The 15373-nt window shown below is 42.8% G+C and overlaps 1 protein-coding gene across 3 annotated transcripts in view; it reads left to right on the forward strand.

Annotated features, from left to right (window-relative positions):
- Positions 1 to 1338: 1338 nt before the first annotated feature.
- EPSTI1 (epithelial stromal interaction 1) overlaps positions 1339 to 15373 on the forward strand; it is a 96933-nt gene continuing 82898 nt past the window's right edge. For all 3 annotated transcript variants that reach the window (XM_082859622.1, XM_082859623.1, XM_082859624.1), the window contains exon 1: positions 1339 to 1622. In XM_082859622.1, the coding sequence (XP_082715748.1) occupies positions 1444 to 1622 (179 nt within the window). In that variant the 5' untranslated portion in view covers positions 1339 to 1443. The remainder of the gene's footprint in view (positions 1623 to 15373) is intronic.

Raw genomic sequence — 15373 nt, forward strand, 5'->3', positions numbered from 1 at the left:
GGCTAATCCCTACTTTCCCTGAACATCTAATAGCCTTACACATCTTGTTATTTCTCTTATCCCACGGTGGCATTAACGTTTGTTTACGCGTCTTCTAGAGTAGCGGTTGGGTGAGGGAAGAGCCTTCTTTTATCTTTGGGTAGCCAGCTACACAAAGGACAGTGGTGATCATCGCAGCACACATCAGAGTCATCCAGGAGCTATTGAAAAATTGGATGCAGGGACTCACCCCTGGACCTATAGAATCTTGCAAATCCATATTTTAAACTATTCCCATACCATAGTTGAATTACTGCCCAATGTCTTGCACAGAGCAGGTATTTAATCAAAATTTCTTTAATGTCTGATCAATCACGTAACAGGGCTGCATAGAGAATCATCTCTGCCTTCCCCTCAGCTTGCTGCTCCAGTTCTGCTTTTTCTTTCACTTTTGATTTCACTTTCCATTGCCTTTAACTTGAAAGTACTTGGCAGGGGCTTCCCTGGTGGTGCAGTGGTTAAGAATCCGCCTGCCAATGCAGGGGACACGGGTTCCAGCCCTGGTCTGGGAAGATCCCACATGCCACCGAGCAACTAAGCCTGTGTGCCACAGCTACTAAGCCTGTGCTCTAGAGCCCGTGAGCCACAACTACTGAGCCTGTGTGCTGCAACTAATGAAGCCCACGCGTCTAGAGCCCATGCTCCACAAGAGGAAACCACCACAATGAAAAGCCTGAGCACCACAACAAAGAGTAGCCCCTGCTTGCTGCAACTAGAGAAAGCCCGCGCGCAGACAAAGACCCAACGGCAGCCAAAAAAATAATAGTAATAAATAAATAAAATTTTAAAAAAAATTTTAAAAAAGAAAATACTTGGCAAAAACCAAACAGCAGTCAAAACTGATAAAAGGCCAAATTTTGTTTAGATAATTTTAATTATTGACCTAATCTCTGGAATCTGAAGGTTAATATATTGTTCACCGTCTCAAATATCCTGCAGAAACCTCAAATTAGGGTGACCTGTTAAATAGTCCTCAGTTGTCTTTCAGGATTTCAGTTACCTGGTGGCTACTCCCTACTCCCTGCTTGCATGAGGTCTCCGTGATTGATCATAGATAACTTTATCACCCTTTAAGGTGGCTGTGAGACCTCAAACCAACTCACCTGTAGCTGGCCAGGCGCGCTCCATTCAACATCCCAGGCGGGGCGCGCGGCCGGCGCTGTAACCTGCGATCGGGTCAGAGGGCGCCAGGGAGGAGCAAGGTCGGGGAAGTCCTGGGGGGCGGGGTGGGGCAGCCCGCGGCGGGGGGCGGGGCAGCCCGCGGCTGGTAGCGGGAATCGAAACTCAGCTGCTAAACCGCCGCTCCCGCTCTTCGGAATCGCATCTCGAGACCCGCGAAGCGTCTCAGCTCGGCCCTCATCCTTCCCGCAGCGGCGGCGGCCCGGGCCCCGCGGGCTCTGGACCATGTACACCCGCAGTAGGGTGCAGGGCTCCGGTTTCGGAGCCCCCGCCGCCTCCCGCCCGGCCCGGGACCCCGCTGTGTGGCGCGGGGAGCTGGGCCCGCCGCAGGGCCCCAGGCGGGGTTTGGAGGAGGCTCCCGAGAGCCCTTCGCGGGAGAGCCCGGAGCACGCGGGCCGGAGGTTGTAAGTATTTAATCACCTGTCCTGCGGGGCGGAAGCCCAGATCCCAAACAGGCGCCCAGGCTCTTCTCAGATCACCTAAGTTTGAACCACAGGGGCCCCATTACAGGGTCTCTAAGAAAATGCAGGCTCATCTAAACAATAGCAGACATGAATTACCTTATAAATTGAGTGTGCCGGTCCGGGATCCTTACTGAACATCCGACCGAGCCCGCGTTCCTTTTGAGGACACTACCTTCCTGATTCTTCAAGGCTGGCTACAGGACTAGGCTACTACTGGGTGTGTAGTAACTGCCTAGGCTTCTTACTAATTTTCCAGATATCTCCAGAACTCATGCTCTTAAATAGTATGAAAATATTTTCTTCCCTTCCTATCTTAAAAAAACTGATGCCCTAAATAGTATCTTCACATCAGCTGGGAGGGTAAGGGTGAAGAGAGAATGTGTTATTGGGTAGAAATGCAAATGGCTGCCTCTAGGAGCCTGCATTCCGACAAAACTCCCGGATAAAGTAGCCCCTTAGGACCAGAGGACTGAGCCGGAGAGGAAGTGAGTGGGTGTAGTGGTTCTTGCCGCGGGTGTTGATAAGTGCTCTACATAGGAACAGGTAGGTAACCTTTATTCCTGGTCTTTGCTTCAGGGACCACAGTTACTATCCTGGAAACATTTATTATGTAAAGTGTCAGTGATCCTTTCCCACCAATGGAATGAGATGCTTTAATCCAACAGCAGGGTTTGTAAAGACATTACTGCTTTTGAAGTGCTGCTTCTGTGAACTGGAACTTTCCAGATGGTTTCATTTTCAGTTACCCCTTTTCATCAACTTCTAGTTACATGAAAGACAAACGTTGGTTTCTAAGGAACAGTATATAACCTTATGCCCAATAAACAGATTTTCTTTCATCCCTTAACTTTTGAAAGAATTCATAAGTACCAGGCTTCTTAATATTATTCAGCTTTGGGTTGCCCTTACGTGGTGTGGGTGATCTGGGTGATTTCAATTAGAGATTGCTGCATTTCTTTCCTACTCAGAATGGGGGTGGGGGGGCGGGGCGGAGCGGAATTCCCCAGCGGTCCAGTGGTTAGGACTCAGCGCGCTCACTGCTAGGGCGGGTTCAAGTTTGATCCATGGTGGGGAACTAAGATACTGCAAGCCAAGCGGTGCGGCCCAGAGAAGAAGCGGGGGATATCTGGCCATAATGGAAGTCCTTTAATTCTGAGTATATCTCTGTAAGCTGTAGCATTTGATGTAACAGAGGTCACGGATGTATGGTTTCACGTTGATGATGAATACCCTCTATGTGCCTTTTTTTTCTATTTTAAAGATCTACTTAGACATAATCATTTAATTGCAAGCTCATAACATCTCATAAACATTAGCAGTTGCATCTGTCTGTTTTCTTATTTGTAAATTAATTGTAAATTACCCCAGAATCTTGCTGGACTAAATTACTCAGAAAGGGGCAGTTTTCTAATTAATTTTCCAGGCCTCAGTGTCTGAAGACCTCACTACATTTTGTGATTTCTAATTTGCCAGTAGACCATGAGAGAATACATGGGTGAGTTCAGTGGTGTTTCACAGAACTCATTATTTTCATGTGAACCAGTTGCAATAAGCAGAACATTATAAGATACATTTCCTTCTATGTATATAACAAGTAAGATCCTGTTTGGACCACTCTGAATTCTTCTTACATCTCCAGTAGTCGCTTATATCTACTGTTTACTCTTGCTTGTCTCCTTTAATGGAAGCAGGAAACCAAGGAAAATTGTTGAATGGCAAATAACATCTCAGTAAAACTGACCAAAAAATGCCGTTAAGATTTATTTTCTTGGAGAGAAATTAGAAGCATTTTCTGATAGAAAATTAAGAAAAAGGAAGGATAGAGTTAAGTGCTTAATAGTGAAACTTCACTTGTTCACTTTCAATATGAGCTTATTTATATGCCAAAGGGTTGAACTTTGACCTTGTTTTGTGCGCATCCTTCCACTTATTCATTAGGGAAGCCCCAGCGTGGGAAAAGGAGGAGCTTTGATGCCAGGCAGGCTTGGGTTCAAGTTCTGATTCTGCCATTACTTACTCTCTGAACTTCAGCTACTTTATGTCTCAGTGTCCTCATTAGGTGAAGTGAGATAATACCAACCTCTCAGGGTCTGTGTATGTGTGTGTCTGTGTATCCATAAAACAATTTCATGCCTGGCAGAAAACAAGTATCCAGTAAATGTTGGGTGCTGATAGCCTTGAATTCATTTAACAAATGTTTATTGACCAAGTACTGTGCTGTCACCCTGAAGTGTTTATGCCTTGTGAAAACACACTGATTTAAAACGCTGACTTACATATAAATATAGAGAGACTTTAAGGCAAGTTGTTAGAATGATTCGTGAGGACTTCTAATAGAATCTAAGGCAAGGCTGAGCCCTTAACTATATTTGGATTTAAGTAAAGTGTTTACTAATAAATATTGGGTTTCCTAATTCTTTTCAGTTCATGATTTTATCTTAAATATTGTAAGCTATTTATACAGATTTAAAGAGAAAAAAAGTTCACACAAACTTCTAATCCAAAGTAATCCTTTACCCTTCCCCCAAACTCTAGATAAATATAAGACTAAGGCATGGGTTTTTCTGGAAGGGAATTTTACCTCATTTTACCCAATTCTGGGCAAAAGGCTCTTGCCTATGATAGCAATACAGGCAAGGTTCACTTTGTTCAGATACTTGTCTATAACCGTACCTAAAGGTGGTCCTCTAGCTTGATGCTGTTTGAAGGAAATATAAAGATATTCTGAAAATGAACCCATAATGTGGAATTTCACTATACAGTTAACTTTAACATAATTTGTATACAAACTCAGTTTACCTTAACATATTTGTGGCCAACTTTATAGCAAAATCTGTAGAGACTTAAAGATTAGCAATAATAACGGCAAGCACTTATGTATTTAACTTATGTTTGTGAAAGTGCATTGCATATGTTAACTCTTTTTTTTAAAAAAATTATTTATTATTTAGTTTTGGCTGCATTGGGTCTGTTGCTGCACGCGGGCTTTCTCTAGTTGCGGTGAGCAGGGGCTGCTCTTTGTTGTGGTGCACGGGCTTCTTATTGCGGTGGCTTCTCTTGTTGCGGAGCATGGACTCTAGGCACGTGGGCTTCAGTAGTTGCAGCACGTGGGCTCAGTAGTTGTGGCTTGCGGGCTCTAGAGCGCAGGCTCAGTAGTTGTGGCGCATGGGCTTAGTTGCTCTGAGGCATGTGGGATCTTCCCGGACCAGGGCTCGAACCTGTGTCCTCTGCTCTGGCAGGTGGATTCTTAACCACTGTGCCACCAGGGAAGCCCCATACATATGTTAACTCTTTGAATCTTCACAACAACCCTATAAAAAGAGAGGGTTTCTAGCTCTGGATATTTAATTAGAAATACAGGAAAAAATAACTACTCAACCAAAGACAAGCCCTTGTGTAGCTTATAGTCTAATTGATGGGGCAGACAGTTATCAGATAATTACATGAGTAACTCTTTATATGCACTGTGAAGGAAAGCCAGGGCCTGAGCTAGTCTTGGGAGCAGGAAAAGTGTTCCCAAGAGGTGATGTTTGAACTGTGATCTATAGGAGAATTAGGAGTTGTGGGTTTTTTGGGTTTTTGTTTTGTTTTTTTCTGACACGTATGTTGTTGCAACACCAATTATCTATAATTCAATTCATCTCTGACACTACTCACAGCTACTGCAGATGCCACAAGTTAAGGGCTCAGTCCCACGAGCCTGCTCCCACTTTAGGAGTAAGCCACAAGGGGGGCCCCAGGCTACCCACATCTCTGACTACGAATTTGGGGGTTCCCGTGACCTCCCCCCGTGCTCAGGTTTGATAATTCACTAGAATGACTCCCAGAACTCATGGCAACCACTATACTTACAGTTACAGTTTTATTATAAAGGATACAGCCCTGGAACAGCCAAATGGAAGATACGGGGAGGGGGGTTGCACAGAGTTTCCATACCCTTTCTGGGTGGGTCACCCTCCTAGCACCTGGATGTCTTCACTAATTTGGAAGCTCCCCAAACCTCATTGTTTGAGGATTTTTATTTAGGCTTCATCACATAGGCATAATTGATTAAATTGTTGGCCCTTGGTGATTGAACTCAATCTCCAGCCCCTCTCCCCTTCCCAGAGCTGGGGGAGAGGTGTACCTGAAAGTTCTAACCCTCTAATCACATGGTTGTTTTTTATGGCAAACAGCTCCCATCCCGAAGCTATCTAGGGCCCCCACCAGGAATCATCTCTTTAGCATATAATTGACATCCTTTTTTTTTGGCTGTGTTGGGTCTTCGTTGCTGCACGCGGGCTTTCTCTAGTTGCGGTGAGCGGGGGCTACTCTTCGTTGTGGTGCGTGGGCTTCTCATTGTGGTGGCTTCTCTTGTTGAGGGAGCGTGGGCTCTAGGCACGGGGGCTTCAGTAGTTGTGGCACGCAGGCTCAGTAGTTGTGGCTCACGGGCGTAGTTGCTCCGTGGCATGTGGCATCTTCCGGAACCAGGGATCAAACCCGTGTCCCCTGCATTGGCAGGTGGATTCTTAACCACTGCGCCACCAGGGAAGTCCTGACATTCCTATAACTTAGAATTCCGAGGATTTTAAGGAGCTCTGAGCCAGGAACCAGGGACAATGATTGAATACTTAAACTTTATTATACCACGGTAGTTGAAATAGCCTCTATGGCAGCCAGGGAAGCTTGCTTTTCAGATCTTCAAAAGACTCTACTGTGGGGAGCACAGTCAACTGACAGCTCTAGTTGCCATCCTTTTGAATCCATTGTACCCTTTGCTCTGAGAGCACTCTTATTCTGCACTCTTCCCACCAGTGTCTGAGCATTCCAGGTGGGACTCCTTTATGGGGCAGCTTTTGCCAGAAGACTCCCCACTGACCTATCCAAGATTTTCTCAGAACCATATACCAGTCTGAGGCTCTTCCTACTCAATCCTCCCTCTCTCCCTTCACAGGTGTCAGACCTACTCCTGTTCTTAAGGCTTTCCCTGCCTACCGCTGCTTGCTCGCCTTTTATCCTTCACAAGCCTTCCTCCCAGTAAATCTCTTGCTTGTCTAATCTCATCTTGATGTCTACTCCTCGGAGGACCCAAATTGACACAGCCTTTAAGATATACCATACCCCTGACAACAGCAGCTTAGACACCATGGCTGTTGGGAGTGCTATATGTCCTGGGGAAACCCACTCCTTTTCCTTATTTCGTCCCTTGGGGCTCAGGGGCCATTCCCTAGTTTCCTTCCTCTAACTTCAATACTTTGCCCAGTTTGTTGTGCTCCAGGGAAGAAATTGACCCCGATAACTGATACATTTTTTCCCCTTCATCCTCAAACTCTCAAGGGAGAGTGAAGGGAGAATAAAGAATGACTTGGGGGCTTCCCTGGTGGCGCAGTGGTTGAGAATCTGCCTGCCAGTGCAGGGGACACGGGTTCGAGCCCTGGTCTGGGAGGATCCCACATGCCGCGGAGCAACTAAGCCCGTGAGACACAATTACTGAGCCTGCGCGTCTGGAGCCTGTGCTCCTCAACAAGAGAGGCCACGATAGTGAGAGGCCCACGCACCGCGATGAAGAGTGGCCCCCGCTTGCCACAACTAGAGAAAGCCCTAGCACAGAAACGAAGACCCAACACAGCCATAAATAAATAAATAAAATTTTAAAAAATGTATTTAAAAAGAATGACTTGGTAAGCCCACTTATTAATGGCCAATTCCTGATTTTTCTCTCTTAAAGAACACTGTGTTATTATTATTATATTTTTTTGCGGTACGCGCGCCTCTCACTGTTGTGGCCTCTCCCGTTGCGGCGCACAGGCTCCGGACGCGCAGGCTCAGCGGCCATGGCTCACGGGCCCAGCCGCTCCGTGGCATGTGGGATCTTCCCGGACCGGGGCACGAACCCGTGTCCCCTGCATCGGCAGGTGGGCTCTCAGCCACCGGGCCACCAGGGAAGCCCTACTATGTTATTTTAGTATTAAACATTTCGTAAATGTACGATGAGATATAAGATGGGAAAAATGATAACATAGTCATTAAGTTATATAGCATTAGTTCCATTTTATAAACATCACTATTTAATCATTGTTGAGTATACTCTTAATCCTGATGTATAATTTATACCCGAGACAGACCATCAAAAACTTCTTAAGTCATTCTTGACTCAGCTTACTTGAATCTGAACTAGCCACATAAAATAGTCTTAAATGAAGTGCAAGTTTTTACAAACTTATGAGAGCCTACAGGAACTGCTTTCCCTATTTTTTCTTCACTGCAAATGCCCCAGATTTCTCTTCTGTCTCCTCTTAACGGCAGTGAGAAAATAAGCTTTTTCCTGTAGTTGTTAAATGGCATGAAAGCATCAGGCTATTACCCCTCCTTGGAGATGGAGAACTGAATAACGCCTGAGTTCCTTTTAGTGCTCTGAAATAATGGTACCTAGGAAGAGAAAAATCTGTGATTGATTCTAATGAGAAATCTTCCTGATGGCTGAATATAGATAGCTATTCATTAGGGAACTATTTAACTCAGTCTCCAGGCAAGGCTCGTAAGCATTCAGCAAGTTTGTAAAACAACAGACAGTGTTTAACTCAATGATAATTTTATGACTCAGTGAGCTGGGTAGGTGTCTCTATGGGCAGATTCTACTACCAAACTAATCAGTAGAGCTCTCCTTATTGGACTGCTTTTAGGTCTCACGCTCTCTGGAAGCCTCTGTTTGACTGCTTTTAGAATTAAGAAATGTGACAAAGCACTGCAGTACTGTGGTAGCAGAAAGGAAATTAGTTATGACCTGGAATAGTTAAACTGGGTACTCCGAGGGACTAAAACCGAAATAACAATCAGTACCTCGAACTTTTATGTCTTGAACTTATAACCGCGTGCTACACGCATCATATAATTAATTTTTCTCTTCACAGTAAACACTATGCCCCATTATAGTTGAAGAAACTGAGTCTTGAGAGAGTGTATGATTTCCTAAGGTCTCATGGCTTTTTTTAGTCACAGAAACAGCCCTCAGACCTCAGTCTATCTACCAAAGTCTGGATCCTGAACATGATGGGGCTGGAGGAGGGAGTGACAGTGCAGCTCGTGAATTTCCTATCAGTGGTCCTATTTTCACATCAAGAAAATAGAATTCCTGTAGACTGAAGAGAGTGGTACCATAGAATCAGCAATGTGACATTTATTTACAGTTTTAAAATGATTTGGATAGAGAAGTAGTTTGTAGGAGCAAAGTTTCTGTGGCGATCCTGTTTTCTCTGCTGCTTTTCTTCATGACAGCTTGGTTGGCTTACATTAGAACAGTTTTCTCACTGTCACTGTTTCTGAGCAACCTAAACCCCATACTGCCTTCCAGAGATCTTTCAGACTTCTGACCGCAGCCTAAAGTTAGCAATGCATTTGACATTCATGACCTAGTACATGTATGGGTCTAGGTCATATGTGAGTTTATATATAACTGAAAAAATGTCAGAAAACAGTTCTCACCCTTACTATATGTGATGGACTTTGACTTTTTCTATTCTTTTTTTTTTTTTTTTTTTTTTTTTGCAGTACGCAGGCCTCTCACTGTTGTGGCCTCTCCCGTTGCAGAGCGCAGGCTCAGCGGCCATGGCTCACGGGCCCAGCCGCTCCGCGGCATGTGGGATCTTCCTGGACTGGGGCATGAACCCGTGTCCCCTGCAAAGGCAGGCGGACTCTCAACCACTGTGCCACCAGGGAAGCCCCACATTTTCTATTCTTATTCATTAAAAATAAACCCATTAAGTTGATTTCATGGCCCATTAGTGGGTTACCACCTACTGTGTGAAAAGCAAAGCATTGTTCTTTGCATGGCAGAAGAGATTGTTGGAATGGATGGAAAGAAAAGACATTTTGGTTTGATTAGGTCAAATTTACCTTCCTGTTTATACAGGAGGGAAGAAATTATGGTCCTGTTTAGGATGAATTTCCAACTTTTCTGCACTAGATTCCACTCCTTAGTGTGGTATGCATTTGAATTCTGCTAAGTCTTGGGGAGCAATCATTTTTGTTCAAATACAATATCAAAAATGAGTGGGCATTTCTCAAAAAGTCTGACAGCTGAAACAGTGAAGCAATAAATCAACAGGATGATGAAAGCTTGAAAACACATAATACCTATAATAATCGTTTAGAAGCATAGCAGAAATGAGAAAAAAGAAACTTAGTTCAATTACACAGTAAGGTTACTTACTTCAAAGTCAGTAGAGTGCTGTAAGGTTATACTATTGTTAAGATTAATTGCATCTATTCAGAATGTATTTGAATCTGAAACAAAACCTTAACAGGAAAAAAATCATCAAAGGGAGAAGACTGCATTTGAAGGGTCTTCTATATCAGAGAATCAGCCAGTGATGGTTCCTTTGTTCTCTAATGTTTGTAATTCACCCTCCCCCCCACCATGAACACTTAAAAGGCAATTTATTAAAGTCCTGTAGAAAAACTGAAGACATTTCCCATCGTTAAAACTCAAGGGCTGGTATTGCCCAGTGTTTGTTTTGCTAGGGGACCAGTGAGAGCGGAAATCCTGTGCTACCTAGTCCTGTAAGAAAAGCTGAACCCCTGATTTAAGAAGTCTTTATTTTAAATATTTTCTCATTTAATACTCCTTGGAATATTTTTTCATGATTATAAAAGTAAAGTCATATCTGCTTGTTATAAAAATCTAAACATTACATTGGGAATTCCCTGGTGGTCCAGTGGTTAGGACTGAGCACTTACACTGCCGTAGCCCAGGTTCAATTCCTGGTCGGGGAACTAGGATCCCACAAACCATGCGGCGTGGCCAAAACCCCCCAAAAACCCAAAAAACTAAACATTACAAAACTAATACAGAAAGGAAAAGTCCCCTGCAATTCAGATCCTTAGAAATAAACACTTCAAGCTGTTTGGTATAAGGACCTATCTTTAAAGTGTAAGTTGTTCTTTTTGACTTTTAATCCAAGTAGAAAGTCTTAGAGCCATTATGCCCTTCAATTTCTACCGCCAATAGAAGGTGACAATAATAATAAGTGTCTTATACATAATATGTTATATATAATTATTATAATAAAATAGATATCTCCAAATAGGTGTCTTAAGCATAGACGGCTTTCTTTCTCTCCTATAAAGTAAGTCTGAAGGTAGGTAGTCTGGGGATGATATAGTACAAATAATAGGCAATCATAATAGAACATTTGTTATTTCCTAGCCTTGTTCTAAGCACTTCATACTCTAAGGGATAGATATTTTACAGGTGAAAGAATGGAAAAACTAATTTGCTCAAAGTTATAGTTAGGAAGTAACAGAATTAGGGTTCAAAGCAGGGCACTTTGGCAATAGATTACCACTCGTGTGGTAGTCTTACAGATTGCTTCTTTCTGCTCTGCTGTTTCTGATGCATGTCTTACATATTCAAGTTGCCTCACCGACCAAGATGGTTGCTTGAGCACCAGCTTACACTTCAACCTTCCAGGAAGGGGGGAGGGCAACCAAAAAGCTTTTCCTGTCCATCTGTCTGTCTTCATTTAATGGAGATTTCCTAGAAATCCTTCTCAATGGCTTCCCCTTATATCTCAATTTGCCAAACTTAATCACACAGTCATATTTGGCTACAAAGAAGGTTGGGGACTATAGTCTTAATGGAGCACATTGTTAACCTGAATAATACAGGAGTGCTTTTAGTAAGGAGGTGGTGAGAATGAATGGTTAGGTAGGCCAGCATCTATTCTGGTTTAGGAATTGAGGAGAGTCAAGCATAAGAGCAGAAATTACTCATATGATCAAACTGTCACTGGAACTTTGGAAATGCAAATGGGATATCTACGGAAGAAAATTTTACATGTAGTCCACATTCCTGTTCAGAGTATTGATTTTAGAGGACTATTAAGGGTTTTCTTCTGGATAATGTTCTGTGCAATCTTTGTTTTATGCTTTGCACATCCTGCAGGATTGTTTATAATAGTGAACAATTGAAACAACTGAAATGGTTAAGTGAGTGGTTATATTAATGGTGCACTGATGTTGTGAAATATTATGTAGCCATTTAATATTAAGCTTGTTACGTGCATAATTGGGAAAACCACTTATAAGTGAAAGCAGCATATAAAATTGGACTTTATATATGATTGCAACTGTGTAATATGTACAGAATATAGATTGAACTGAAATTCACCCAAATAACACTGTAATTGAGATCTCTGAGGAGTGGGGTTATGAGTGACTTTTAAATGTTTTAAAGATAATTTTCTGCATTTTCTTATGTGAGCATATGTTTATTTCAAAATCAGGATGAATTTCATTTTTAAATATTCTATGCAGATATTTAGATATAAATACCTTGTCTTGCATTTCTAGTTTTCTCCTTTAAGTTACAGATTGCCTTGAGGAGCAGTGCTTAAGACATGTGGACATATTCAGAGCTTAGCCTAATGATAACAATAATAATAAGAGGAATAATAATAATAGAAAATGTATAACAATTTGATAAGTGTTTTCATGCAAATGCCAATTTTCTTATCACCAAGCCATTCTTAAATATTCTCTTGTTGGAAAAGATAGTCCTCCTTGGGCCTCTTGCACTCTAGATGTCTTGCTGGGTATGCCAAGATTGCATACCTGACTACTCTAACCTGGACTATTTCTTAGGGTTGTTGTGTAGCTGGGAACCTTGAGAGATGAGGTACATTCTCCCCAGAACAAAGACCAGGCTTGCTTACTATCTGCTATAAAAATGGTGGATTCCACGATTCAGTGTTCCTCAGCTGCAATGCAAACACACTGTGTGTGCAGCATCCGTCATGTTGACTTGGAGCCAGAGAGGACAGACATAAATATGCTGAGGCCATGCCATGAATAATAAAGTCTACCAGCATCCATGAAATAGTAACAGCCTAACTATTAGGCTAACTTTAGCTTGCAAGTAGGTTCAGATCACATCCCAGACCTGACATCTCTATGTTCTGAAAATATGAATTCCTTGTAGTTACTTTTACTGAGGAAGCAATTTAATACATTTTGCAAGTACACTTACCAATTGGTCCCCATCTCTACTTTCATCACTGGTTTTAGCCCTCATAAAGATGGTGAGTCTCTCCGATATTATATTTCATATATATTCTTTGGATCTTTAGAGTGACTCTTTCTTGCTTTTTTTTAATAGATGAACTTATTTTTATTTATTTGTTTATTTAAGGAGATTGAGATTGACACATATACAGTATTTATTTTTAATTTAATTTATTTATTTTTGGCTGCGTGGGGTCTTCGTTTCTGCGCACGCGCTTTCTCTAGTTGTAATGAGCAGGGGCTACTCTTTGTTGCAGTGCACAGGCTTCTCTTTGCGGTGGCTTGTCTTGTTGCAGAGCACGGGCGTTGGGCGCTGGGGCTTCACTAGTTTTGGCACGCGGGCTCAGTAGTTGTGGTTCTTAGGCTCTAGAGCGCAGGCTTGGTAGTCGTGGCACACAGGCTTAGTTGCTCCGCGGCATGTGGGATCTTCCTGGACCAGGGCTCGAACCCGTGTCCCCTGCACTGGGAGGCAGATTCTTAACCCCTGCGCCACCAGGGAAGCGCTCTTGCTTCTTTTTTCATAGCTTTTTATCATTTACATGTATGTGTTTCAAGTGAAGAAGCACAACATCTTTCAGGTCTATCCTGTGTGATTGTGCCAGTTAGTAACCATACAGACTTGCCTGGCTAAGGTAGTAATTTGAAGCTGAAATACATACCAAATCATTTGCCTTAGTGTGGGGTTACCTCCCCCTGGCAGAAGGGGCACTTTTTTCTAATTTTCATAAATTTACCACCTCTCATTAAGCCATGGGCCTATGTCTATGTGAGGATCCTGGGATGGAGGGGTGTGTGTGTGTGTGTGTGTGTGTGTGTGTGTGTGTGTGTGTACCTCTTTCTGCTTCCCATAAAGGTATCCTATGAACAAAGGCCCTGATGACCTGGTGGTCTCTTGTTTATCTTTTCCTTCTGGGTGTCTGTTTGGCCCTCTGGGCATCTATTCCACCCTCCAACAGAAGCTGTGAGTTACAGAACTAACCAGCTTCACATCAGTCTCTTGGGTGTGCAGACTATGTCTGGGGCTCTGCAGGCTTTGAGACCAAAGAGAATTCATTAGTCCTTCCACACCAGAGATGTGGAATGCAGGATCAGGGCTGGTGTGACGGGCTTAGGGGACAAGGATGATTTACTCAGTCTGATCTTGGTATTTTTTTTCTTAGGAATACGGTCTGTTTATAAAAGAAGTTTTGCAAACCTGAATGCCTCATGAGGTTTGATTCATGTTGGTTAAAACCAGTAAGCTTCAGAGTCCTATGTTGAAGACGGTATTAAAAAGATATATAGAAAAACACATCTAGAATCTAAATCTCTATCCAGTGCCTTTGATTAACCAGAAATTTTCCTTTGTTTCAGTTTCACCCAAGGATAAGATTTTCTTGAACTATGAAAACCTCAAACCAATCTTTTGTAGGACAGTAGACTTTATGTATCTACTATTCTGCTTGAAATGATGTTTGTCACTTAATCTCTTTCTGAATTTTTGCTATTGCGTGCATTTCTTTTTTACTCAAACCAGTGTTGTTCCTAATTAGAAATTTAAATCACATCTGCTGCAGTTTGTACACACCAGGATGTATTTATGTAATACTTTCAGCCAGCCAAGATATTTTTCATGACTCCAACATACCATTTTTTTCATAGAGTGCTTATTGATGAGACCTTATAAAAATGCACAAGAGTGTGCACAGAGAGGCAGTTGTGTAGCTCAGGGGAGACCTCACAAGGAAGAGATTTCTTAAATATATGTATTTAAGAAATACATGGTACAGAAAAGCACTTCTCCCTCTGTCTTACGCTGTTCTTTATAGGTTCTCCCTTAGTGTATCTCATGGATGTGTGCTGTTGGAAAGTGAAAATAATCTTACAAATGGAGATATTTCGTTAAATTTCAATGAGGTAATTAAGGAAACTCATTTTCAAAGATATACATTTATTTCAGTGGCTTGCATGTTGCTTAATCAGGAAATGACCAGAATACTAAATACAGGTAGGTTGGGCTTGTCTCCATCAGTAGCTTTGAGAGGGGGGCTTGCCTGGTGGCGCAGTGGTTGAGAGTCCGCCTGCCGGTGCAGGGGACACGGGTTTGTGCCCCGGTCCGGGAAGACCCCACATGCCGCGGAGCGGCTGGGCCCGTGAGCCATGGCCGCTGAGCCTGCGCGTCCGGAGCCTGTGCTCCGCAACGGGAGAGGCCACAGCAGTGAGAGGCCCGCGTACCGGAAAAAAAAAAAAAAAGAAAAAAAAAGAGAGTCAGACTGTTGAAAGGAATGACATGGAGGTTAAAACAGCAGAGGCCCTTGCTGTGGGTGGAAACTACTTGGCTGAAAGCATGAATAAGTTATACTTGTTATTCATGTCAAGGGAAAGCTAAGAGAGAAGGGATGAATATTTGTATCTACCAGGCATTATGCGCTGCCACAGGATATTAAAAAATAAGAAGCCGATCCTGAGACTTAAGCTCCTCTTCCTATAGGAAGGAAGAGGAATAGAGGCTCCATTGTTTGGCAATGCTTTCTTCTGAATATTATATTTCAGATTTGACATTTTCAGCCGATAAAATATTGCTAAGAAGGTTGCTAAGGAATTCCCTAACATAGAACATTTCTTACTGGCACCACTGTCCTTGAGCCTGGGGTTATGTTTAAATGTTTTCC

The sequence above is a fragment of the Leucopleurus acutus genome (genome assembly GCF_964270905.1).
Source record: "Leucopleurus acutus genome assembly, chromosome: 18".
Taxonomy (NCBI): domain Eukaryota; kingdom Metazoa; phylum Chordata; class Mammalia; order Artiodactyla; family Delphinidae; genus Leucopleurus; species Leucopleurus acutus.